The sequence below is a fragment of the Palaemon carinicauda genome, chromosome 1 (assembly GCF_036898095.1).
Source record: "Palaemon carinicauda isolate YSFRI2023 chromosome 1, ASM3689809v2, whole genome shotgun sequence".
Lineage (NCBI taxonomy): Eukaryota > Metazoa > Arthropoda > Malacostraca > Decapoda > Palaemonidae > Palaemon > Palaemon carinicauda.
The window spans coordinates 270,885,086-270,910,849 of record NC_090725.1 but is presented as its reverse complement, the minus strand read 5'-3'; the positions used below and the strand labels follow the sequence as shown (position 1 = coordinate 270,910,849).

General features: G+C 40.5%; 1 protein-coding gene across 4 annotated transcripts in view; it reads left to right on the top strand.

Annotated features, from left to right (window-relative positions):
* LOC137656378 (uncharacterized) overlaps positions 1-25,764 on the top strand; it is a 109,297-nt gene that overhangs the window by 43,919 nt on the left and 39,614 nt on the right. For all 4 annotated transcript variants that reach the window (XR_011046968.1, XM_068390565.1, XM_068390555.1 and 1 more), the window contains 2 exons: positions 6,554-6,680; positions 20,398-20,583. Coding sequence is in view for 3 of the 4 variants with exons in the window: in XM_068390565.1 (XP_068246666.1) it covers positions 6,554-6,680; positions 20,398-20,583 (313 nt within the window). In the remaining variant the exon portion in view is untranslated. The remainder of the gene's footprint in view (positions 1-6,553; positions 6,681-20,397; positions 20,584-25,764) is intronic.

Below are 25,764 nucleotides of genomic sequence, written 5' to 3'. Positions count from 1 at the left end.
TTCAAAAACTTTGCTAGTTTTTTGACCGCTGAGTCATATTGACGAAGAGTGGAGTCTCTCTTGTCAGATTCTAAAAATAAAGTATTCTGGGGGTCTATGTTAGCCCCTTTGTGTGCCGCAAACTTCATGAAGTCCATAAAGTTAGGGTGGTCTGAATGTTTGAGGAAGCGAACACAGTGCACGTTTGTACTATCTGGGTCAAAGTCGGGTTGGGAATCTGGTGAGGGTGGAGATTCAGCTCCAGTAAAAGAGGAAACCAATTGCTCTTGGGCCAATTGGGGGCCACCAGGGCTACTTGACCTTTGAAGGTTCGAAGTTTGTCCAGCACTTTCATCAGTAGGTTCACCGGTGGGAAAAGGTAAATCCTTTCCCAGGCGTTCCAGTCGAGAGACATGGCATCCGTGGCGTAAGCCCGAGGGTCCAGGTTGGGGGCACATAACATTTCAGCTTGTGGTTGGATTCCGTCGCGAAGAGGTCTACCTGGAGATCCGGCACTTGGGAGAGGATCCATTGAAAGGATTTGCGATCTAGTGACCATTCTGACTCCAACGGTACCGTCCTGGAGAGTGCGTCTGCCACAACGTTCCGAACTCCAGCCAGATGGACGGCGGATAGGTGCCATTGGTTTGAGGCCGCCAGGGAGAAGATTGCCACCATCACGTGATTGATGGGACCTGACTTGGAGCCCCCTCTGTTTAGACAACGGACTATGACTTCGTTGTCGAGGACTATCCTCAGATGTTGTTTCTTGGCCGGGGAAAGACGTTTCAAGGTTAGTAAGACAGCCATGGCCTCCAGGACGTTTATGTGAAATTGTTGGAACATTGTGGACCAAAGGCCCTGAACCTTCCTGTGTTGGGAGTAGCCTCCCCAACCTGATAGGGAGGCATCCGTGTGGATGACTATCCTTGGAGGGGGGTACTGCAACGGAACCGACTTTGATAGGCTCTTGGCGGTTGTCCACGGGAGAAGCCTCTTCCGAAGAATGGGAGGAAGGCGTGTCTTCTTGTCTCGACGTTTGTTGTTCGCTTTGGAGCGCCAAACTCGGTTGATGTCTTTCAGTTTCGCTTTCAGAAGGAGGTCTGTCACTGAAGCGAATTGTAGGGACCCTAGAATCTTCTCCTGGTTCCTTCTGGAAGTTATCTTTTCCCCGAGAAAGCGTTTGGTATTTTTCGCAATCTCTATCCTCTTGGACCTGGGGAGACATAGAGTGTGAGAACGTAGGTCCCACCGTAATCCCAGCCACTGAAATTTGGTCTCTGGTGTCAGACGAGACTTTCCGAAGTTTATTTGGAATCCCAGAAACTGAAGATATTGGATCACCTTGTTTGTTGCCTTGAGACAATCCTCGACGTTGTCTGACCAGATTAGCCAATCGTCCAGGTATGCGACGACTTGGATTCCGTGGGATCGGAGTTCCTGAATGACCGATTCCGTCAGTTTCATGAAGATTCTGGGCGCGATGTTGAGCCCGAAAGGCATCACTTTGAACGTGTAAGCCTTGTCGTCCAGTCTGAATCCTAGGAATGGGCGGAAGTGTCTCGCTATTGGAACGTGATAGTAAGCATCGGTAAGATCGATGGAGGTGGTGACGGCCCCACGGGGAAGCAAGGTTCGCACCTGCGAGACGGTAAGCATGTGAAACCTGTCGCATTGAATGGACAAGTTTAGTCGAGACAGATCGAGGATGACCCTTCGGCTGTCGGAGTCTTTCTTCGGAATGCTGAATAAGCGACCTTGAAACTTCAGATATTTCGTTTCCTTGATCGCGTTCTTGCGAAGAAGATCTTGGGTAAACAGAAGTAGGTCCGGTGTCGAGGGTTGATGGAATTTGTTCGGTGGAGGAGGCCCTTCTATCCAACTCCACCCCAGGCCCTTGGAGATTATGCTGAAGGCCCAAGGACTGAACCTCCAGCGACTCCGGAACACATAAAGTCTCCCTCCTACCTGAAGACCGTCAGTAGTTGGAGGTTTTACCGCCTCGGCCACCACGTGACCCTTTTCCACGGGAGAAATATCTCCCTTTGCTTCTGTTCTGAAAAGAACCCCTCGAACCGGGGCCCCTGCCTCGTTGGTATCCTTGGGAGGAAAACCGGGACTCATAGACCGGGTTATAAACAGGAGAGGTAAACGAGTTCGAGGCCACTTGGCTTTCAGGGACGAGGACATACTTCACTTGGGGCTGAGACTTGGAGGTAGAGGGTTGGATGCCCTGAGAGACCGGGGCCGACTGGACTACTTGAAGAGGTTGGCGGAATTGAGTAGAGCTATAAGGGCGTAGCCTCTTTCTGCCCCGGGAGTGAATGCTCGATTGATCGAACTTGCGTTTGGGAGTGAGACCCCAACGGACTTTGAGGCTCTGGTTCACTCTGGCAGCTTCGCTCAATACCGAGTTGACCATGTCCTCCGGGAATAGGTCCGGACCCCAAGCAGAGGCTTTAATGAGCTTATTTGGCTCATGGCGGATAGTAGCTTCAGATAAGACATGCCTACGGCAACGTCTTTTGGCCACCAAGAAGTCGTAGCAATCTGCTAACAAAGATTGCAGGGTGGCTTTAGTCATAACTTTAAAGGAGTGTTCCTCGTCATAGGTAAGAGAAAACATCTCCGCCATAGTCGAGACGTTGAGGCTCCGGCTAAACCTAGACCGGGACTCGAACTCGAGTCGGATTAAGGTTTCAGGTAGTCTTGGGAGGCGTTCACTGAATTGCGTCGATGCACAGTCAGCGGATAGCTTACCAGAAGTGAATGTCGATTGAATGTTAAGCCAACATTCATTATCGGATGGGAACAGCAGAGATGTAGGATCTGTCTCCCGGAGTTGTGGCAAAGGTTTATCTTCTGTCACTGCCTGAAGGGCTAATTCAACCATTTTGGTGACGCAAGGAGTGGGGGTCTGTTCGTCCACAAGAAACATGGTGTAAGTACTCTTGTGGGGGGTCAGCATGGTGTTTGTACAACCCCACTCATTTAAGGTTCTAACCCAAACAGACTGAGCCTGTTCCTTCGGAAAGATAACGGTCTCTTTAGGGACCTTATCTAGCCGGACAAGAGCCTCTTCCGTAAGCCGGGCGAAGCCGGGGAAAGGAAATTGAAGGCCGGGAGGGAAGAACTCAAAATCTTCAATGGGTCGGGTCCCAAAACCCTCGATGGTCAACATTCCGTCCGTGAAAGGACAGTGGAGCGCCATTTTCCACGGGTTGTTCTTCGTGAAGGGTGGAAGTTTTGAGGCGTCCTGGATGAGGAACTGCTGTTGTTAAGGCAGTCCACCTTCCAGGGTATCTAGTCTTCTGGTGACGGCAGAAAGTATAGAGCTAATCTGCTCTGTAACGACCCTCGTCATCATATTGGTGAGGGCCACCGGGTCGAAGTTGGTCGTGGTAATTAAGGGGGATGACTGCACTCCCGGGTCCTGAGACATAGGGGCAGTGCTAGTAAGGTATTTTATCATACCTGCAATTTTGTGTAAAAATTTTTATAATCATTGAAGTGACTTGTGCAGTAATAATTCCACAATAAACAGCCGTTGAAAGATATAAATCTACTCGTCAGTAATAATGGACTAAATGAAAATATCCATTTGTTTCCTTTGACGCAAGAAATATTGCATAATGTAAAATTATAAGATATACTATAAACAAAAAAAATTTGTTCATAAAAAGAATTTATTCATTTGCCGTTCCAACTTGCGTGTGACTGATATTATGAACTGGGTAACTCCATATTTCACGTGCTTGGAAATAGGGAATGCACATCAATAAATGGAAAAAATGGCAGTAGGCTAACTTTTACTTGTGAAAACAATGAACAATACTAATATGAAATATATATCTAAGACATGAAAATTTTATTATTTTGTAGACCCCCCAGATGCTGAAGCCTTGATGAGGATGGGGGCTTAGGGATTAGCAGCTGGACTCTAATGAACAGAGGGAACTACTTTCCCACTGGACCTCGGTGCCCAACTGTTGATCCAACTAAATCAGTCGGCACTTTCTCTTTTCCTTTTGGTCATTTCTTTTTTTCTCCCATCTCTTCCTTTTGGGCTCGATATTGTTGACGAATTTGGCTTGTTTGATTATGCTTTTGCTGCTTCTTTGGATTTGGCACTGTGTGGGATGGACGGCATTCCATCTCAACCTGTGCCAATTTAGATGCCATCAACCTCTGGCATACCCCATTGGGTACAGACAAAGTCTGTTAAGAGTCGGGCTCCAGTAATCCGGTTGTAAGTCACCCATATTTGCAGGTAATGGGTGACGCCAGGCATTGGAGTCGCCGGTGGGAGGAGCTAACCACCCCCACTGACCAGTGTACGCCCACCTTAAAAGAGGCAGCCCCTCTCTAATAAAAGACTGGTCCCCGCTGAAGTCTCTTCTCGTGTTGGGCCACGTGGGAGAGGAGGACTGACATCCTCCGATAAGTGGTGGATAACCCGGCTTGCGCTTTCCCCAAAAAAAAACCAATCCCTCTGTTGACGACCTGGAAAATACAAACATGGACCTCGGTACAGACAGCTCTAACTCGGGTTCCAATATTGTAACATTGGAACCTTACTCACGTCATATGAAGAAGGATAAGAAAACGAGAGTGAGAGTGAGAGTGAGTGTGTGTGTGTCCTTTAAGCTTTAGAGGTTTTTAATTCTGGTAACCCTCTAGTTTTAAAGATTGTAGAATGGCTTCTTATTATTGGACGGAGGGGTATAACAGTTCAATTTTGTTGGGTTCCAGCACATGTACTGTAGGTGTGTCTGGGAATGAGAAGGAAGATTTACTGGCGAAGAATGCAGCATCCAAGTTGCTACCAAGGAGGTATCCCATTCCCTGTAATGATTTCCTACCTTACATCAAGAAATTGGTTTGTAATAAATGGCAACAGCACTGGGATAGTGTAGATGGCAGACGACTCTTTGTCGTCTCCGTATTGGTCACACACGGTTGACACACGAGTTTCTGCTGAAGGATCAACACCAACCGTGTTGCGAGGACTGTTTAGTTCCTTTAACAATAAGGCATTTGTTGACCGAATGCCCTAATTATAATAACTTGAGAAATAGATATCTGATTGAGGCTCGAGGTGAGGATGGCAGGTTCATCCTTGCCAAGATTCTTGGACATGATGTCTCCTACCATGCGAGCAGCATTTTTAGATTTATTTCAGAAGCAGGTCTTCTGAAAACTATATAACTATTATAATGACTTCTTAAATTCTATGGTTTTAATTGAATTCTCTTTTATTTTTCTTATATAATAATTGCTATCGGCATCAATGACCTTAGATGTCAGGATGCCAGAAAACTTTCAATGAATCTGTCAATCAATCTATTATTTTGTAGAAATGATAATTAAGAAAAAAAGGAAAAAAAAACAAGAAAAAATCAAATGTTGTGTGTCTTCGTGTTTACAGCTATCAGGGTTACAAATGTGATGTGATATTAAGGAAATTGGGAAGTGCAAATAAATGATGTAGGAAATTGGAAATTTGTAAGGAAAAATAAGAGGAAGATTTATTTGAATTGAGACATTTTCAGGTACTGTAATTATTTATAGCATCGAAAGATAATTTGATGTAAATTTAGATATGAGTGTGACGGAATTTTACTAAACAGAGCTTTCAACAACTTGCGTTACTGGTGTTTTGGGGCCATTTTGGGTGGAAGGTAGAGGCAGGGAACCAATGACAAAATGCTTTCTGTGTGATATGAACACGTATGCCCACAGAAATACACTAAAGTAGACCTTACATAATCATGGATAAGGACTAGAATTGCAAGTGCATGAAGTCGGAGATGATGAATGGAGAAGTATTGAATTTAAAGTTCAAGATAGAGAAGACTGGCGAAATATAACCGAGGCCTTTTGTGTCCATAGGCGTAGGAAATAGTGATTTTAAAGGATGTAAGGTTTGTATATGCTTAGGAACAAATGTGAAATTTCAAAGCTAATTTGTATTCTTTTTAGCTATAAAAGCCAGAGTCCTTTTAAGTTACACTTTCTACCTTAAGCATCGATCTCAGTCCTGAGCTTAAGTTCAAAAGTGAAGAGCCTTTTACAAGAAAGTGAGCAGGGTTACTCGTCATGATCACCATCTGCTGTTGACAACCTCATTAAAGAATTCAACACCCTTTCCAGCTCAGCTTGAGTCATTCCTTATTTTAAATGACCCAGATATCCATAGCTATGAAAAATACAAATTACGTTTTAAGATTTAGTTTATCAATAAAAATGGTTATGCCTTGATCTCTTCAAATAGAAGTGCAGGGCTATGTATGGCAGTGGTATGTGAGAGAAAATTGTATTTCCTTAAATATGTCTTGTCATGGTTTACTTAGTTTATGATTGAATATTGTAACATTCTTATGAGATTAATTAGGTTATATCTTACTGAGATTTTAGTCTATGATATTTTATTCTTGAAAACTTAATCACTAAAGTTAATGACAAAAGATGAGGTCCATTCTACTTGAATATAAAAATTTAGAGCCACCTTTATCTTGCCATTATAATATCATTCCTTAAATAGATGTGATATGGTACTGTATTTTTGTTCTAGGGTATTTTAAGTATGACTGCAAATGGAACAAAGACAGGCCCTAATGGTAAAAGGATATACAGGAAAAAAAAATCAAGACAGTCAGAACCTTCCTTTGACATAACATCTTTATTGCCTCTGGACACAGGTTAGTTTAAACATGTTTATTTATTTTCACTTTATGTTAATTCTTTGGCTACAAGTAAGCTAAAGGTTGCTTGCTTGAGTTAACATATGATGATTAAAATAGTGTTTTGAACAGAATTATATATTCTAGTAGCTATGGTGCTCGTATATTTTATGCCTAAGCTAGAAGTCAGATGATAGATTAATAAATGCCTTGGATTTACTCTGCAGCCATTCTTCAAAAGCCCTCTTTTTCTCTTCCACTTTTACCTTCACTCCTTCATTCCACCATTCATTGCCCTTCCTCATGCTGCCTCCAACAAACTTCTTGCCACACACATCACTTGCAATCCCAACAAAATTTTTTTCAATATTAAACTTAGCCGGTGATCATATAGCTGTCAGCTCTGCTGCCCGACAGAAAAACCTAAGGACAAAATACGCCAGCGATCGCTATACAGGTGGGGGTGTACATCAACAGCGCCATCTGTCGAGCAGGTACTCAAGTACTCCATGTCAACACAGAACCAATTTTCTCTCTGTCGTGCCACTGGCAAGACCTACTAAAATACGCTGTTACTAACTGGATTTGTTTTCACAACTATTTGGTGAAGTACACTATTCTAGTTTTGAGCTTTCGCTATGCAGGGGTTTTATCTTCATCTCAAAACTTGAACTCGTTTTGGATAGATTTAATTATGGTGACTAAGAGAGTATGGACTCTCTTTCACTTTTAAATGGCCGACCCTTCCCTTAGACGGAAGTGTGTTTAGGTTTTTAGTAATTTTGCTTAACACGTTATAGATCTATATATTTTATATCTCTCCGCCTTTATTAGGCCTCTTCGATTAACTTTCCATTTATTATAAACATATAAAAAGAAATTTTTATGTTTTGTTTATTTGCTTCCTTTCCTGATAGTAGTTGGTCTTAACTTGGAACCGAAGTTAATCAACGTTGAGCCCGTTATATCGTATTTAGCCTTTAAAGAATTTATAACTTTTTAAATTTAATGTTTTATGAAAGAATTTCTTTGATAGTCTTCGTACTGTTTTCAAAGATGAACTAACGTTTAGTTTTTTTTTTTTTTTTAGACTACGCAGTTGTTGACGTTCAGGACGTTCAACATGCGCTCTATCGTTACGATAGAGAGAGATTGTATCACGGTTTCACTTTGCAGTAAGAGTAAATCGATTCTGACGTTTCGTTCATTCTTTCTTAACTTAAATAGTTTAAATTCTAAATTAAAGGAACTTTTTATTTGGAAAACCTTTCAGTTTTTTCCTTTAGCCATATAACATGTTTTTTTGACGATATATAATTGGGCTCTTCTCTCAGGTGCGAAATCAAGAGAAAAAGAGAGAGATAGATAGAGACGGAGGGAGAGAGAGGAAATAAATAAAACGTTCCGTTCAAGCGGGTAACGTTGTTCTCATGTCACTCTCCTCCCTAGTCGCTGTACGGGGAAGAAGGTAAAACGTTTCTAGGGTTTTATTCTTGTCCCCAGGCTATGTGCGGTGAGAGATTGTAAACGTAGTTTAATTGAACTAGTGTTTAGTCTCTTTCCCAGCCACTGAATGCTTTATCCTTATATGTTTTCTGTTTTTGCTAGTATTAATGAGCTGCATTATACGACTGTTTTCGCAATTACTACCTTTTAATGAAGGGTAGAATTGCGTGTTTCAGGTAGAAATCAGTAAAAGTTTCGATTTCAGTGAAATAAGTGCAAAACAGAAAATCGAAGTGATAAAGTGATATGCGCAAAGTGTTACAGTGTTGCGTCCGAGGGTTCGTCTGTTCGTGCCTGTCGTTCACCTAGTCCGGGACCTCTTGCAAGCTCCCAAGCCCAGGGGAGAAGTAATGTCGAACGACTTATGGGTTCGTCAGGCCTTGATCAACGAACAGACGTTTCCCTCCGTGGTTTCGGGCGTATCTACCCAAGATCGCCCCACCCACACAAAGACGAGAGAGCCCATTTACTTCTCGTCTGCGGAAGAGGTTTCTCGTAAGAAACCATGGACCAAGGTCTCGCGGCTTATTAAGTGCAAGTCGGTCCCTTCCGCGCAAGTCCAACGGCCCAGTTGTAGCCACTGGGTCAGTTCGGACTCGCTGCAGTCTTCCGACGACTGCTCACCTCTTTAGAGAGGCAAAGCGGTACCGCAACAGGCAGTAACTCCGTCTGTTGCCGCACCAGCTGTTGTAGACCCTGAGTGGTCTTTGCTGCAGTCTATGCAGACTCAGTTAGCTGCTGTTATGCAGGAGTATCGTGCGGAGAAGGTTGACGCTGCACCCGTTAGCCTACAACCTACCACGGTTGTGCGCCCAGCAGACGCTGAGGCTGCCTGCTCCCACACTCCAGCTGTGAGAGCTCCTCCACCCATGCGCAGTCGACCCTGCCAGACGCATGCTGACGTTCACAGACGCACGGAACCCTCCGTTGATGTTCGTGTGCTACCACAACAACAGGAGGGTGGAGTTAAGCTGCCGTGTTTTGACGCGGTACGTCAACCTCCGCATTCTAGAGTTGTTTTGACTGCTCAGTATAGACAGTCAAAGTAGTCTCGAGTGAACGCTGTATGTCCTCACGCTCCCGTTGTGGTTGACAGTTCAGTTGTTGACAGTTCACAGTCTATCAAGCAGTTACATGACGTTGCCTTCTGGTCTGCTACTAATGCACCAGTGCTGTATGTCCTCACGCGCCTGTTGTGGTTGACAGTTCAGTTTTTGACAGTTCACAGACTGTCAAGCAGTTACATGACGTTGCCTTCTGGTCTGCTACCAATGCACCAGTGCTGTATGTCCTCACGCACCTGTTGTGGTTGACAGTTCAGTTTTTGACAGTTCACAGACTGTCAAGCAGTTACATAACGTTGCCTTCTGGTCTGCTGCTAATGCACCAGTGAGACCCTCACTGAGATAACCTAGCTTTTCTCGGACAAGGTTCCTGTAGATGAGAAAGTGCTGTTCTCCCTCCTACTGATATTCCTTTGAGGACTCTGTCATTTGGAGAGGAGCCTTAAGCTGCTTAGCCTCCTATGGACTTTAATTAAATCATGATGATTTTTTAAGGATCTTCGTCCGGATCTTGTAACTGCTGCTCCTCGTTCGCCTAACGTCAGAACTTACACTAGGCCTAGCTACTTCGAAGCCGTTGTTGTTAAGCTAGTTCTCTCTCGCTCTCCTAGAGAGCGTTACGTTGGCTAGGCGACTGGTTTTTGCACCAGGAGGAGTTTTAGGGATACAGCCTTTGATTTCCCTTCTTTTAAACTGGCTTATAGAGCGAGAGTCTGATAGGACACGAGAGAAGTTCTCGGCTTGGGAGTTCATGCCTCTGCCCAGATAGACTTCTCAATTCTGGTAGACTCGCCCTGGCGCCTAGCCAGGAGACGCTCCAAGTTGTTTACAGGTCAACTTCTCAACTTTTGCGAGCCTTTGAAGTTTTGCTGTACTATTATGTCACACATAACAAGGCTTCCAGGGATGGTAAATGGTTCCGCCTCAGTCGCTAACCCCGTCTGTTGCCACACCTGCTCCCGTAGACCCTAAATAGGCTTTGCTGCAAGACATGCAGTCCAAGCTTGTGTCCTTGATAGAGGACTTTAATACGGAGAAGAACCTTCTGGCCAACAACCTTCCAACCGGTGGGTTGTGCGCCCTGTTGACGCTGAGGTATCCTACTCGCGTCTGCCAGTTGAGGTGGTTCCTCCACCGATGCGACCCAGTGTGGGTTGCCAGTCGCACGTTGACGTTAAGCGACGCTCGGAGGTGGTTGTTGACGTTCAGTGTCACTAGGAAGACGTTCAACAACCAGCAGAGGTGACTTGTTGTGACGCAGTGCGTCAACCTCAGCAACCCGGTAGGGTGTTGACTGCACAACCCAGACAGTCTAGTCAGTTTCGGGTTGACGCTGTACTTCCTCGTGCACCCATGGTTGTTGACAGTTCATAGACTGTGCAGCAGTGCCATGATATTGCGTCCGGCTCCGTCACGCATCCACCAGTGCGACCGGATTCAGCGAGTCAGACGTTGCCCACTCCGTTGCCGTTTCCTCATCAGTTTCGGATGAGGAACCCTCTGATGAGGACGTTGCTGAACAAGACGATCAACCCCCAGCCCTGCTATCCATCCAGAAGATGCTGAAGAAGGAACGCTGCCCAGTCAGGCTGTGGATGAGTCTGGTAGGGACCCTGTCATCCGTGGATCAATTTGTGTCACTAGGAAGACTACACCTCCGTCCTCTTCTATACCATCTAGCTTTTCACTGGAAAAAGGACAAGACGCTAGAAGCGGTCTCGATCCCGGTTTCCGGAAAGATAAAGTCTGGTCTGACTTGGTGAAAGGACTATATCAACCTTAGAGAGGGTCTTCCCCTGACTGTTCAGACTCCCAACCACGTTCTCTTCTCGGACGCATCGGACGTAGGCTGGGGTGCGACATTAGACGGTAGGGAATGCTCGGGATTATGGAACTCGAGTCAAAGGACAATGCATTTCACTGCAAGAAGCTACTGGCAGTACGTCTGACCTGGAAAAGCTTCAGGTCTCTCCTTCAAGGCAAAGTGGTGAGGTGAACTCGGACAACACCACGGCTTTGGCGTACATCTCCAAGCAAGGAGGGACCTACTCTCTGACATGGTACGAGATCGCAAGGGACCTCCTCACCTGGTCAAAAGGTCTAGACTTTTCACTAGTAACGAGGTTCATCCAAGGCAACTTGAATGTCATGGCAGATTGTCTCAGTCGGAAGGGACAAATAATTCCAACAGAATGGACCCTCCACAAGGATGTTTGCAAGAGACTTTGGGCCACCTGGGGCCAGCCAACCATAGATCTCTTCGCAACCTCGATGACCAAGAGGCTCCCAATATTTTGCTCACCAATCCCGGACCCAGCAGCAGTTCATATAGATGCCTTTCTACTAGATTGGTCACATCTAGATCTATATGCATTCCCTCCGTTCAAGATTGTCAACAAGGTACTGCAGAAGTTCGCCTCTCACGAAGGGACAAGGTTGACGCTAGTTGCTTCACTCTGGGCCGCGAGAGAATGGCTCACCGAGGTACTTCGATGGCTAGTAGACGTTCCCAGAACGCTTCCCCTAAGGGTGGACCTTCTACGTCAGCCACACGTAAAGAAGGTACACCAAGGCCTCCACGCTCTTCGTCTGACTGCCTTCAGACTATCGAAAGACTCTCGAGAGCTAGAGGCTTTTCGAAGGAGGCAACCAGAGCGATTGCTAGAGCAAGGAGAACATCCACCCTTAGAGTCTACCAATCGAAGTGGGAAATCTTCCGAAACTGGTGCAAGTCAGTATCCGTATCCTCGACCAGTACCTCTGTAACTCAAATAGCTGACTTTCTCTTATATCTGAGGAAAGAAAGATCTCTTTCAGCTCCCAATATCTAGGGTTACAGAAGCATGTTGGCATCAGTCTTCCGTCACAGAGGCTTAGATCTTTCCAACAATAAAGATCTACAGGACCTCCTTAAGTCTTTTGAGACCACGAAGGAGCGTCGTTTGGTTACACCTGGTTGGAATTTAGACGTGGTACTAAGATTCCTTATGTCAGACAGGTTCGAACCGCTACAATCAGCCTCCCTGAAAGATCTCACCTTTAAGACTCTTTTCCTGATATGCTTAGCCACAGCTAAAAGAGTCAGTGAGATTCATACCTTCAGCAAGAACATCGGATTCTCATCCGAAACGGCTACATGTTCTACAACTTGGTTTTCTAGCCAAACACGAGCTGCCTTCTCGGCCTTGACCAATATCGTTCGATATTCCAAACTTATCGTATGGTTGGAAATGAACTAGAAAGAGTCTTATGTCCTGTAAGAGCTCTTAAGTTCTGTTTAAAACCTTTACGAGGCCCGTCTGAAGCTTTATGGTGTTCAGTTAAGAATCCATCTTTGCCTATGTCAAAGAATGCTTTATCCTATTTTATCAGACTGTTAATACGAGAAGCTCATTCCCATCTGAATGAGGAAGGCCAAGCTTTGCTGAAGGTAAGGACACACGAAGTTAGAGCTGTCGCAACTTCTGTGGCCTTTAAACAAATTAGATCTCTGCAAAGTATATTCGACGCAACCTATTGGAAAAGCAAATCAGTGTTCGCGTCTTTTTATCTTAAGAATGTCCAGTCTCTTTACGAGAACTGCTACACTCTGGGACCATTCGTAGCAACGAGTGCAGTAGTGGGTGAGGGCTCAACCACTACAATTCCCTAATTCCATAACCTTTTTTAATCTTTCTCATGAAATGTTTTATTATTGTTTTTGGGTTGTCCGGAAGGCTAAGAAGCCTTTCGCATCCTACTTGATTTGGCGGGTGGTCAAAGTCATTTCTTGAGAAGCGCCTAGATTAGAGGTTTTGATGAGGTCCTTTAATATGGGTTGCAACCCTTCATACTTCAGCTCCTAGGAGTCGCTCAGCATCCTATGAGGATCGCGAGGTTCAGTAAGGAAGACGTACTTAAAAAGGCAGAGTAATTGTTCAAGTCGACTTCCTTACCAGGTACTTATTTATTTTATGTTTGTTATTTTGAATAACTGCTAAAATGAAATACAAAATACTTAGCTCATAATAATGTCAACATGTAATGCTGGTCTCTACCCACCCCCCTGGGTGTGAATCAGCTATATGATCACCGGCTAAGTTTAATATTGAAAAATGTTATTTTCATTAGTAAAATAAATTTTTGAATATACTTACCCGGTGATCATAAATTAAAGGACCCTCCCTTCCTCCCCAATAGAGACCCAGTGGGCAGAGGAGAAAATTGGTTCTGTGTTGACATGGAGTACTTGAGTACCTGCTCGACAGATGGCGCTGTTGATGTACACCCCCACCTGTATAGCGATCGCTGGCGTATTTTGTCCTTAGGTTTTTCTGTCGGGCAGCAGAGCTGACAGCTATATGATCACCGGGTAAGTATATTCAAAAATTTATTTTACTAATGAAAATAACATTTCTTTTACGAACTTCCACTCCTCCTCTAAATTACCAGTTTCTCTTTCTTTCACTCTGTCATATGCCATTTTCAACCTTTCTTGATATTTACTTTTTACCCCCGGTTTTATTAGCTCTTCAACCTTCACTAGTTCCCTTTTACATCCCCCTACTCTATTCCCCCACTCTTTTGCTACAACTAATTTTCCTTCCACCAAAAAAGGATCAGACATACCGGTAGCCATACCCCTAAACACATGCACGTCTTTCAATCTTCCAAACATTCTTTTAGTTGTCAATACATAATCCATTAATGCCCTTTCTACCACTCTTCCATTTGCCACTCTTACCCATATATACTTGTTTTTGTCTTTCTTTTTGAGATACAGGCGTTCAAAGTTTTTTTTTGTATTTTTACAAAGACAATATTAATAAATAATGATTCTTCTGAATTTTATGTTCTTTTTTGTGTATTAATAAAAGAAAACAAAGTTATTTATCATAATTTAATCATAAATGAATATCCTTCTGCTCCATATCTTACTTCTTTTGGCTCCTGTGAGGCAAGGCAATCACTCCTCTATCCATAACACACACACACACACACACACACACACTCTCTCTCTCTCTCTCTCTCTCTCTCTCTCTCTCTCTCTCTCTTTCAAAAGAGCAAATTTTCTTCTTCCTGTGTTAGCAAGATGTTAAAATTGTCTTTTCATCTTTGAAATGATGAAATTCTTTCTGAAAACGAGAAAAATAAACATAAAAATGAGGGCGTTCAAAGTTTTTCTTTGTATTTTTACAAATACAATATTAATAAATCCTGATTATTATGAATTTTATGTTCCATTTTGGATATTGATAAGTGAAAACAAAGTTATTTATCATAATTTACTCATAAACGAAGATCCTCTCTCTCTCTCTCTCTCTCTCTCTCTCTCTCTCTCTCTCTCTCTCTCTCTCTCTCTCTCTCTCTCTCTCTCTCTCTCTGTTTTGTATCTGTGTGCCAGTGAGTGATTACACTTTTGCGACCCTATAAATATCATGATTTAACGCGGATAACCAAAGGCTATCGAGTGCAATATAGCTACAAGTTTTCGTGAATAGTCAGTGATTAGTTTGAGGTCGGAGAAGTGGGATAAAACGTCGGCATAGAATAGTTATCTTGTGAATTACTAAAAATCTAATCAAGATGGCTATGTACAACACGGGCAAGGCTTGGAGAGACATCGCTGGACTCAGCAAAAATAAATTCCATGAGTTGGCGAAACAGGAGCTCGACCGTCTGATAACAGAGGTCACTAGTAACGTCAACCAATGTGACGGAAAAATATTCGCAGACATAGTGAAACAATATGATCCAATAAACTGGAGCAAATCTGCGGAAAACATCAGCAAAATAATAGAAGAAATTCCAAAGAAAATCCAAGTGTTAAAGAGACTTATAAAGAAAGTCTACATCAATCAACACATTCCATCAAAGAACCATAAGAAGTCCAATATGGTGAATATGCTGATTGATGCAATGGGAAAAAGAATGCCAAAATGGTGTAATACATGTAAGATATGGTATTCCATTAATAATCCTCAACAATTGATTAGAAAATGTGATGCCTGTCATGTCCCAACACATCCCACATGTGCTGAAATACAGCAAAAAATAAAAAATAAAGACACAAAGGTATTCTGCTCAACATGCTTAGTCTGGATAGAAAATATAATTAAGTCGAGACTAAATCTGCAAATAGTTGAAGATAAAGAAGAGGAAGAAGAAGAAATAGAAGAAGAAGAAGAAGAAGAAAAAGAAGAAGAAGAGAACAATGAACAGGATATGTGTAAGGATGCAGAAGAAATCATTGATATAACCTATGATGCCATCCAACAACATACTTATGAAGAAATAAATTACCAGATGGAAACAAATAATAGACCCAAGAGACTCTACCCGGACCTACATAATTTTAGGGAAGAGCAAGAACAAGAAAAAATAGAAAAGAAGGATATAGTCTGCAATATGCTGAAAAGAGGGAATTGCAGATTTGGCGAAAGATGCTACTACAAGCATCCAAAGATATGCCATAATTATGAAATATATGGTAAATGTGCGTATTTAGACGGATATGGAGACGAATGCAGAGATCTCCATCCAAAAATATGCAAAAACCTAAAAGAAGGAAAAGGATGCATTTACAACAAAAAATGTCGATATATGCATCCTGCAACCATGAATGAAAGTAAGAAAACTCAGCAAACTGAAAAGAAAAATGAAAGCAAAAAAGAAACAAAAAAAGAAACAATAAAGCAGGCCGTGTATATACCGCGCTTTGAACCAAGAGCCCCAAGATATGAGGCCTTTCAACCCAAACCTGCACATTTAGAGCCCAACTACAAAGAATGCATCTATAATGCCAGGGGTTGGTGCAGATATGGGGACGGTTGCAGGTATACACACACAAATAAATATGAAGGCGAAAGAACAAATATAATAGAAAAGTTGGATTTTTTAATGGCAGAATTCCGGGAAATGAAGAAAAGAACATCATATCAGAACAGGAAGGAAGCATGGGAGAATCCATATTATTACCAATATTAAATAATGGGGATGAAACACAAACCATAATAGTAATGAATGCACAGGGTTTAGTCACGAGTAACTCTAAAAGGAAAATAGAGTTCTTAGAAGAACTAACCCAAATTGAAAAAATAGATATATTAAATATAAGTGAAACATGGTATTCCCAAGAGACTGGCAGTGATGACCAGATAAAGGGTTTCCAAACTTATAGATCAGACAGAAAAAATAGGAATCAAGGGGGAACCGCAATATATGGAAGAGACATAAATCAAGGAAAAGTATGTGAAAAATACAGCAACACAGAATGTGAATTGATTGCGGTAGAATTTGAATTTGAAAAACTAATGAATATTGTAGTTTACAGACCCCCAAACACTAAGGAGTTTGACATAATAATAGAAAAAATAGATGATATATGTAGAAACCATAAAGACTGGAATATACTCCTATCCGGAGATTTTAACTTTCCTTTCGTGGATTGGAAAGAACGGATAGAAGAAAGTGGTTGTATGTATACATATAAAAAAGATAGTAATAGTAGCGCAGAAGATAAGAGGCAATTTGAAAAGCTTCAAGATATGCTATTAGAACATAATATGCAACAAATAAACCACATTCCAACAAGAAAGGAAAATGTCCTAGATCTAGTATTTGTGAATGAGGTGAATTATGTTAAAGAAATAATAGTGTATAACACGGGAATTTCAGACCACAATGTCATAGAATTGATAGTTCATTCCAAAGCAAGTGATCACAGAATTAATAAAAGCACAAAACTTTGGGAAGGATATGGAAAATATAACTTTTACAGTAAGAATATAAAATGGTCAGAAATAAATGAAGAACTGAATAAAGAATGGAAAAATGTATTTATAAGTGATAATATACAGGTAAATACGGATATACTGTACAAAATACTGGAGAAAATTGTTGAAAAATATGTACCGAAAAAAAACAATAAACAAAAGACGTGCATACCAAGAGACAGAAGGATCTTATTTCAGAAAATTAAAAAGTGGAAGAAAAACCTTGCAAAAGAAAAAAATGTGTGGAAAATGAGGGAAATAAAATGTAAGATAGAAAAGGCAGAACAAAAGATTATACAGTCGAAAGAAAATGAAAATAGGGACTTAGAAGAAAGGACACTTCAAAATATAAAAAGAAACCCCAAAGTACTTTACTCCTATGCAAAAAAGATGAATAAAAGGAGAATAGAAATAGGCCCTCTAAGAATTGAAGGACGGCTAACGAATGAAAAAAAGGAAATATGCAACATATTAGCAGAAAAATATAAGAGTGAGTTCACGCCAAGAATTGCGAATGAGAATAATGAAACAGAAATGAGAGAAGAAAATGTTGAATATCTAACGGATATAGATATTAATGAAGCAGATATTGTCACGGCTATAAACGAAATTAAAAATGGATCGGCAGCCGGACCAGATGGAGTTCCAGCGATTTTGTTAAAAAAAACTGCAAACACTATCGCGAAGCCTCTTGCAATACTGCTAAGACAGAGTATAGATATGAGCGAGATATATGTTAAACATAAATTAGCTTATATAACCCCTATCTTCAAAAGTGGATCAAGACTAGAGGCAAGCAATTATAGACCTGTTAGTCTAACATCACATATTATGAAAGTGTATGAGAGGGTAATAAAAAAGAAAATAATGAACCATTTGGTCAAAAATAATTTGTTTAATATGGGTCAACACGGTTTCGTACCTGGAAAAAGTACACAGACCCAACTGATAGCTCACTATGAAAGCATATACAATAATATGATAAATGAAAAAGACACAGATGTGATCTATCTAGATTTTGCAAAAGCCTTTGACAAGGTAGACCATAACATATTGGAGAAAAAAATGAGAAAGCATAATATTGTGGGAAAGATAGGAAAATGGGTAAAAGAATTCCTGCAAAACAGAAAACAGATAGTGGTTGCAAATGACGAGAAATCAGATGAAGCCCAGGTAATATCTGGTGTGCCCCAAGGTACAGTATTAGCTGCACTGCTATTTGTTATTATGATCTCAGACATAGACTGTGATGTTGAAAACTCCGTAGTGAGAAGTTTCGCCGATGACACAAGAATAAGTAGAGAAATTACTTGTGATGAAGATAGGAACTCACTACAAAGAGATCTAAACAAAATATATGAATGGGCGGAGATAAATAGGATGGTATTTAACTCCGATAAATTCGAATCAATAAATTATGGAAACAGAGAAGGAATGGTGTATGCATACAAGGGACCTAATAATGAGACAATCACAAACAAGGAAGCAATTAAAGACCTTGGTGTAATTTTAAATAGGAATATGTTATGCAACGACCAAATAGCAACACTTTTGGCTAAATGTAAAGCAAAAATGGGAATGTTATTCAGACACTTTAAAACAAGAAAAGCTGAACACATGATTATGCTTTACAAAACTTATGTGCGTAGTACACTCGAGTACTGCAATGTGATATGGTACCCACACTACCAAAAGGATATTGCGCAAATAGAGAGTGTACAAAGGTCCTATACTGCTAGAATAGAAGAAGTTAAGGACCTTGATTACTGGGAAAGACTGCAATTTTTAAAACTATACAGACTAGAAAGGAGAAGAGAACGCTACATGATAATACAAGCATGGAAGCAAATAGAAGGAATTGCTGAAAACATCATGGAGCTTAAAGTATCAGAAAGAGCAAGCCGAGGTAGATTAATAGTGCCAAAAAGCATTCCAGGTAAACTGAGAAAGGCGCACAGGACATTAATCCACTACGCACCAGCATCGATAATGCAGCGACTATTTAATGTGCTGCCAGCTCATCTAAGAAACATATCAGGAGTGAGCGTAGATGCGTTTAAAAATCAGCTCGATAAATACCTAAGATGCATCCCAGACCATCCAAGACTGGAAGATGCAAAATACACCGGAAGATGTATTAGCAACTCTCTGGTGGATATACGAGGTGCCTCACACTGAGGGACCTGGGGGAACCCAAACAAAAAATAAGGCAATAAGGCTGGCTCTCTCTCTCTCTCTCTCTCTCTCTCTCTCTCTCTCTCTCTCTCTCTCTCTCTCTCTCTCTCTCTCTCTCTCTCTCTCAAAACAAGAAAAACGTAAAAATGAGGGAATGGCTGAGGTCCAACTCATACTCAGCCAACTCATACATGTACTCTCTCTGAGGTTTGTGGTTGGACTGAAGGTCGAAGGGTGTAATTTACGGTCGTCTGTGACTCGTGAAAGTTATACAGGTGCCATTGTTCACAATTTCTTTTACATTAAAATGTAATAATTATCAAAATTTACGATAACAGAAGAAATACTGTATTTTCTTGTAGGAACAGTGTTTATAGTTTATTGAGTTACTTTTACCGATTACCCTGTAACTATAAAAGTAAGAGGAATTTTGACAAAATATTTCATATACCCATTCTCCATTGCCATACAAAGTTCAGTGAATTTTTTCAGGATTTTGTGATTTTCGTCCTATACCTCCATATATTGGCATTTCGGCCGGCCTCCTTAAGTGATATACTGGGGAATGTTATAAAACTATTGTGTGTTCCCCACCTTAATGATGTACATAAACCTCCTATTTCCTTGTATAACTAAAAAACTTGTGTACATATCTTTAAAACATTAAAATGAGCAGAGAATTGTAAAGCATGTTAAAATAAGCAGAAAGAACAGTCAGAGATTTCAGACCTTCACCATTGAAGATTGTCAATATTTTACTTAAGTCTATGGACCAAGCTTTCCCTTTTTCATTTGTTGACCATGAATGAATCTTCTATATAAAATTAACAATGATAACTAGAATTGTAATCTTATCTGGATTACCTCCAAAATTTAATGGTTTTTTTTTAAGATCATAATATCTATCCATTGTTAGAATTATAGGGAAAATCCAGTAGGATGTGTTGATGTAATCTTGCTAAAAGACAAACAGATAAATAAATATATGCAGTTCATTTATACTGTAACCTCCTTGGTCGAGTTAACTAGTACAATGCAAGTACTTTACACATTCCCAGGGCTCCTCAGGAATAATTAAATTCACTAGTGTTAAGTTTGATAACAGTTTTTCTCTTATACTTTAGTGTGATTGAAAGGAGTGTTTGTATGAAATAACCTTATTTAAGTTATCTAATTATCATGATTTTTGGTTTTGTTCAGAAGTAGATGAATGGCTTTTTCATAATGTCTTTGCAGAACTGGGATTTAATGAAAAGACGCAACTTGCTCATGGTGTTTTGCTGAGGTTGCTGAGGGTCACAAGCCAACTGCCAATGATTGAATTTACCCATGCTTTGGATACATTGGAGATGCTGGCAGATGCTTTTAAACTTGAGCAGAAAGTAAATCTTACAATTTCACAAGGCGAAGAAGAAAGCAAAGGTATGGAATAAGAGTTTGCATGTAGGATTTTGTTCATTTGCTTATTTATTTACATGCATTTAAGTTTTTTCTATCAGTTAGCAACTATGAAGAATTATTCTTAATTGTTATTTCATAATGCATAGTAGGAATAATGATCCAATGGGTTTTGCTATCTGCTGGAAGAGGTTATCTTATACTGTATTTCTATATATGTCAATCTTTACTTTAATATTGATTTTAGTGTATTGTTTGTGTGACTTGCTTTCATGATTTCTGTGAAGCAATTTATGTATACCTGTACAGTAATACCTCGACATACGAGTGTCCTAACATACGAGAAATTTGAGATACGAGGAGAGTTTCGAGCAAATTTTTGCCCCGAGATACGAGGATACGAGACAGTTCCCTATTGTGGGCGCTAGGTGGCCGAGTGTGTGAAAGGCTGCTCACGAGGATAGCATCGCTCACTCTTTCCCGTTGGATCTCCGTCGCGTAAAGTTATCTCCGAGCATCGGCCATAGTGTTTGCATTTGTTACGTGTTTTTTGCGTTAATCGGTACAGAATTAAGTGAATAAGCAATGGGTCCAAAGCAAGCGAGTACAAACAAGGGTAGTGAAAAGAAAAAGCATATGATGACAATCGAGATAAAGCATGAAATAATCGAAAAACGTGAGAGTGGTGTACGAGTGACTGAGCTGGCTCGTCAATGTTAGAGGAGTACATCAACAATATGTACCATCCTCAAGAAGAATGATGCTATAAAGAAGGAAATCAGAGACATGTTAGCGAAGTGGCAGGAGTTTCCTGATTTTATGGAAAAGAGGCACCTGGACAAGTTGGCGTGTGTGTAAGCCTTTTGTGACGACACTTGTGTACGTCCTTTTCGTAACATTTTGAAGGGGAGACATAAGCAAACATCCCTAGATAGGTTCCTTTTAAAAAGGCGGGCAAAAAGTGAAGGTGAAAGGGAGTCAAAAAGCGAGGCAAAAAGAGCCAAGCCAGAAGAAGAAAAGTAAAAAAATGAAAATGAAAACAAAATTAGAATCTAGTTTAGTGTAACGTAAGATTAACATTTATTTTTAAGTGTGTGTACAATAAGCTAATTTCATTTAAGTCAAATTTAAAGTTTAAATTATATTACGTAGTGTTACAAAAGTGTAATGTACCGAACGTGTTGCCGTCAAGTCTCTCTCCTCCCCTTTCTCTCTCCCTCCTCCTCCGCACACACTGCTGTTAGCCGCTACCATCTGTCTCGAAGGTAAGAACTCCATAATAATATCACATTTTATTGCAGATCATAACCAGTACACAGGTATTTGTTATTTTGTGAGCATAGGTTGTGAATTAGAACAATTAAAAACATGTTTTCCACTGTAATACTTAATTTATTTTTAGTTAATTTATATGGGAAAAATTGATCCGAGATACGAGCGAATTGTCATATGAGCTCGGGTCCCGGAACGCATTAAGCTCGTATCTCAAGGTATTACTGTAATCTTAATAATGATTTTTTTCACAGGGTTCATGGTATTTATGTTGAAGAAACTTTGCATAATTTTTACTCTAAATAAATATATATTATTTAAATAAAACTTACCTGATAGTCCTTGTGCTTTAACCTTTGATATTTAAAAGAAAACTCTACCCCTCTCTTTGTCTACCCCATCTTCCCCTTCTTTGTGATGCTCAATAGAAAGATGGCACCACAGGGCAAATACACAACCAGCTCTCACTCTCAAGAACTTATATAACCATAGCTGGGTACTCTGTTGTTACAACTTCACTTATAATTAAGATAGTAATCTTATAGTACTTATAATTGAAATAGCAATCTGCTAGTACTTATAATTGAAATAGTAATCTGCTAGTAAAATTTGGAGTTGAAAGTATGTCTTTGTCTACTTTTAAGGTTATTTATAGTTCAGAGAGTTTTGATGAAGATAGGGTAGAAGTTGAGGTTCTTAAAAACGTTAGCAGTAGAGTCAAGGGAATTTGTAACTAATTGGAATGGCAGTGGCAATGTTAGTAAGGCAGTTAGTTTTTGTCATTTGGTAAAAAGCTTTATCCCCTACCCTTTGCCTGACAAAAAGGACATAGGTACTTTGATATTTAGACTGGTGAGTAAGGGATTAAAACAGTTATGTATTTTAAGCAGTTTTCAGATACAAATCCTTATGGCTAAGTTGATAAGTTTGAGATATCAAAATGGGAACTTTTTATATAATTGATTTTAAGGGGTTGGCATAATGTACACCATTCACTTCTGCCAGATGTACAGCTACATATTAAATAGTTTTTATTGATAATCTTATGCTGGTGTAACAAAACTGAAAACATAAGTGTATGTAGATTAATATATTAATACAAACTACTCCACTCTCCATAAATTTAAGTTTTTTTTTTTTCTTTTTTTTTAATGAAAATGTAAATGCACGAGCCAGTAGTCTTTATCATAAGAACTAGTGAAGCTGGTTATTTGTCAGACACCTTTTTTGAAGAATAGCAATGTTGTTCAGTCTTTTATAATTTATAGATATTTTTTTAACATTTGGCAATTGTAGAATATGTATGATTTAGTTAACAAAATCAAATAGATACTTGGTATTTTTATGAGGCAAGCAGTGTTTCAACAGAATCTGGGTAGCATTTTGGTTCTATCCCAGATGTCACATCTCTCCCCAATGCTGCTTCTTTGTCTACAGCCTTTACCCACCTCTATATGGGGTTAATGTTTTGTGTAAGCTTTCTCCATTCTCTTCTATCCTGGGCCTCCTATTCTCGTAATCCTCTTTCCTGCATGTCATTTGCTACTTTATCTTTCCATCTGAACTTTGGCCTTCCCCTCCTTCCCATATCCACCTCCATCTCCATGATCCTTCGGCACACATGATCTGATGCATCTGAGAGATGGTCCAAGGTAACTGCTCCTATGGCCCTATCTGCTTTGGCAATCCCACCTACAGAGGCTACACAGCACACTGACATCCCTGTCTCTTCACAGCAGGAGACTGTCCAACATCTTGGAGAAAGGGTTTTTGTGAAGCATAGCATGGGAGATGTTTGTATATCTCCGGAAGTCCTCCGGAGCACTCTATCAAGTTGAGAGGGCTATTTTCTGCAATTGGTGCCATAAACAGGGTAATTCTCCAGTTGGAGAATCTCTGCAGGTGCTTGCAGATTTCTTGTCTACCTTTGTCGGCAGAAGCTCCTCTCGGTTACATCCAGTAAAGTCTATCACTTGGCCTTGAGTCAGGTCTTTCAACTGAAATTCTTAGACCTTTCCTCATCATGGATATTTTCAGGGCTCATGATGAGCTTCAAGCAGTTTGTCTACCAATAGAACTCAGACCACCTGCGTGGGATGTAACCAGAGACCTTTGATCTTTTTAAAATTGCCCCTTACAAGCCACAACGCTCTGTAAACTGTTCATCTCTTAGTATTAGTCTTGGCAAAGAGAGTTGGCAAACTTCCCAGTATATTATATCTCATTCCTATGGATGGAGAGAGGTCTGTTTCACCTTTGTTTCAGAGTTTGTGGGAAAAACCCAGAACCGTGCAGTCAAAGACAACTGGTTCGAGTCTTTCTCCATATCCTCTGTAGGGGATGCGACCGACAGTCTGGGTGATTTGCTTCTTTGTCCTATGAAGCTGCTTAAATGTTATTGGAAGAGAACCCAACCCTTCATTTCCACTGTGGTAGCTGCTAAGCAGGTTGTGTAGCTTACCTAGCTCCTTACAGAACAAGCAGCAGCATCCTGTAAGGTAATGATTGTGGCATTAGACTTGGTTGGGAAGTAGTGTGTCTTGCCTTTTTTTTTCCTCTTCCTTCCCCTCTCTTGGGGTGCAGCAGTCATGCCATTATTTATTGGATTGGACGTTTTAATGCAAGTAAACTTCCACACAAGCAATGTTCTATCTATAATAGAAGTATCTTCCCCATCCTTCTTATGGGGGAGAGGATACTTTGTATGGAGAAGTCATTCCTTTAAATTGTCCCTATATTGACAGGATTTAGGTTCTTTCATGACATACAGTAGAACTCATTACTGTTCTTTATATTGACCCTACATTGATAAGGTATCCTTACAAGAATATAGGTTCTTTCATGATCTGTCCATAGACAGTAACTTAGCCTGATCTTCAAGATTCTGCTCCTCAAAGTGACCTTTTAAACCTGTCATTATGGTTTTAGGGGCTTCCTTCTATCTAAGAATAATTTTCCTATTAAAGGACGAGGGTTTGTATTATTGTAGGAACTAATCACAAATTTTAATTTAATTTTATTTTTCCTAACTATACAAATCTAAGTAAGTAAAGTTTCACTTCTCACCCCAACCATCTTGCACTCATACTACGAACTAGCATTCAGAGCTAAACCGCACATAGGTAGAGAGCAAAGAACTTTTACTTGTGGAAACAACGAATAACACCAATATTAAATGTATAAGACCTGAAGGTATAATTTTGTAGAAATGATAGTTGAGAAAAAAAGGAATAAAAAAACATTACTGGTAAAACGTTTTGGTGACGTGGATTTAAGTAAGAGGAGAACCAATGATACTTGAAAAATACTACGTAGTACTTTCTGTGTGATTTGAACATGTGTGCCAGCATAGAAATACACTAAAATAGACCTTACATAATCACGAATAAGGACGAGAATCTGGAGTATTTCGGTTAGTGGTGGGGTGAGATGTGAGGATCCTTATGCCTTTAAGCTTGGGGAATAATGTCTCGGGTAGGAAATGTCGTCATTGCCTAAAGAGTGGTGTGATTTTACATGGTACAGTAACATAAAAACAGACTAAAATAGCTCTTACACAATCAGGAATAAAGGCTAGAATCCCAAAGACTGTTGGTTGGCTGAAGAAGGGAGGAGGGGCTAATATCAAGGAGGGAGGAGATTTTTCAATGAAATTTCCTGAGTGTGAATGGTGTGATATATGACTATGTGCTGTACTCATTTGCATGATATAGGAATGATTTTAACTTTGATATGGTTTAATTTTGTAAACGACATATCCGGGACGTAGTCGTGTGTAATACAGGCCATATTTTAATGTCAAGCAACGTCATCATAGCAAAGAGGTTAAATACCAGCACTTCATTGAAATTTTAACAGCTGAGTTCCATCCAAGCTGAAATCATATTAGTATTAAAGGACTATGTTTTGGATAGTTAGGAAAAATTTAAAATT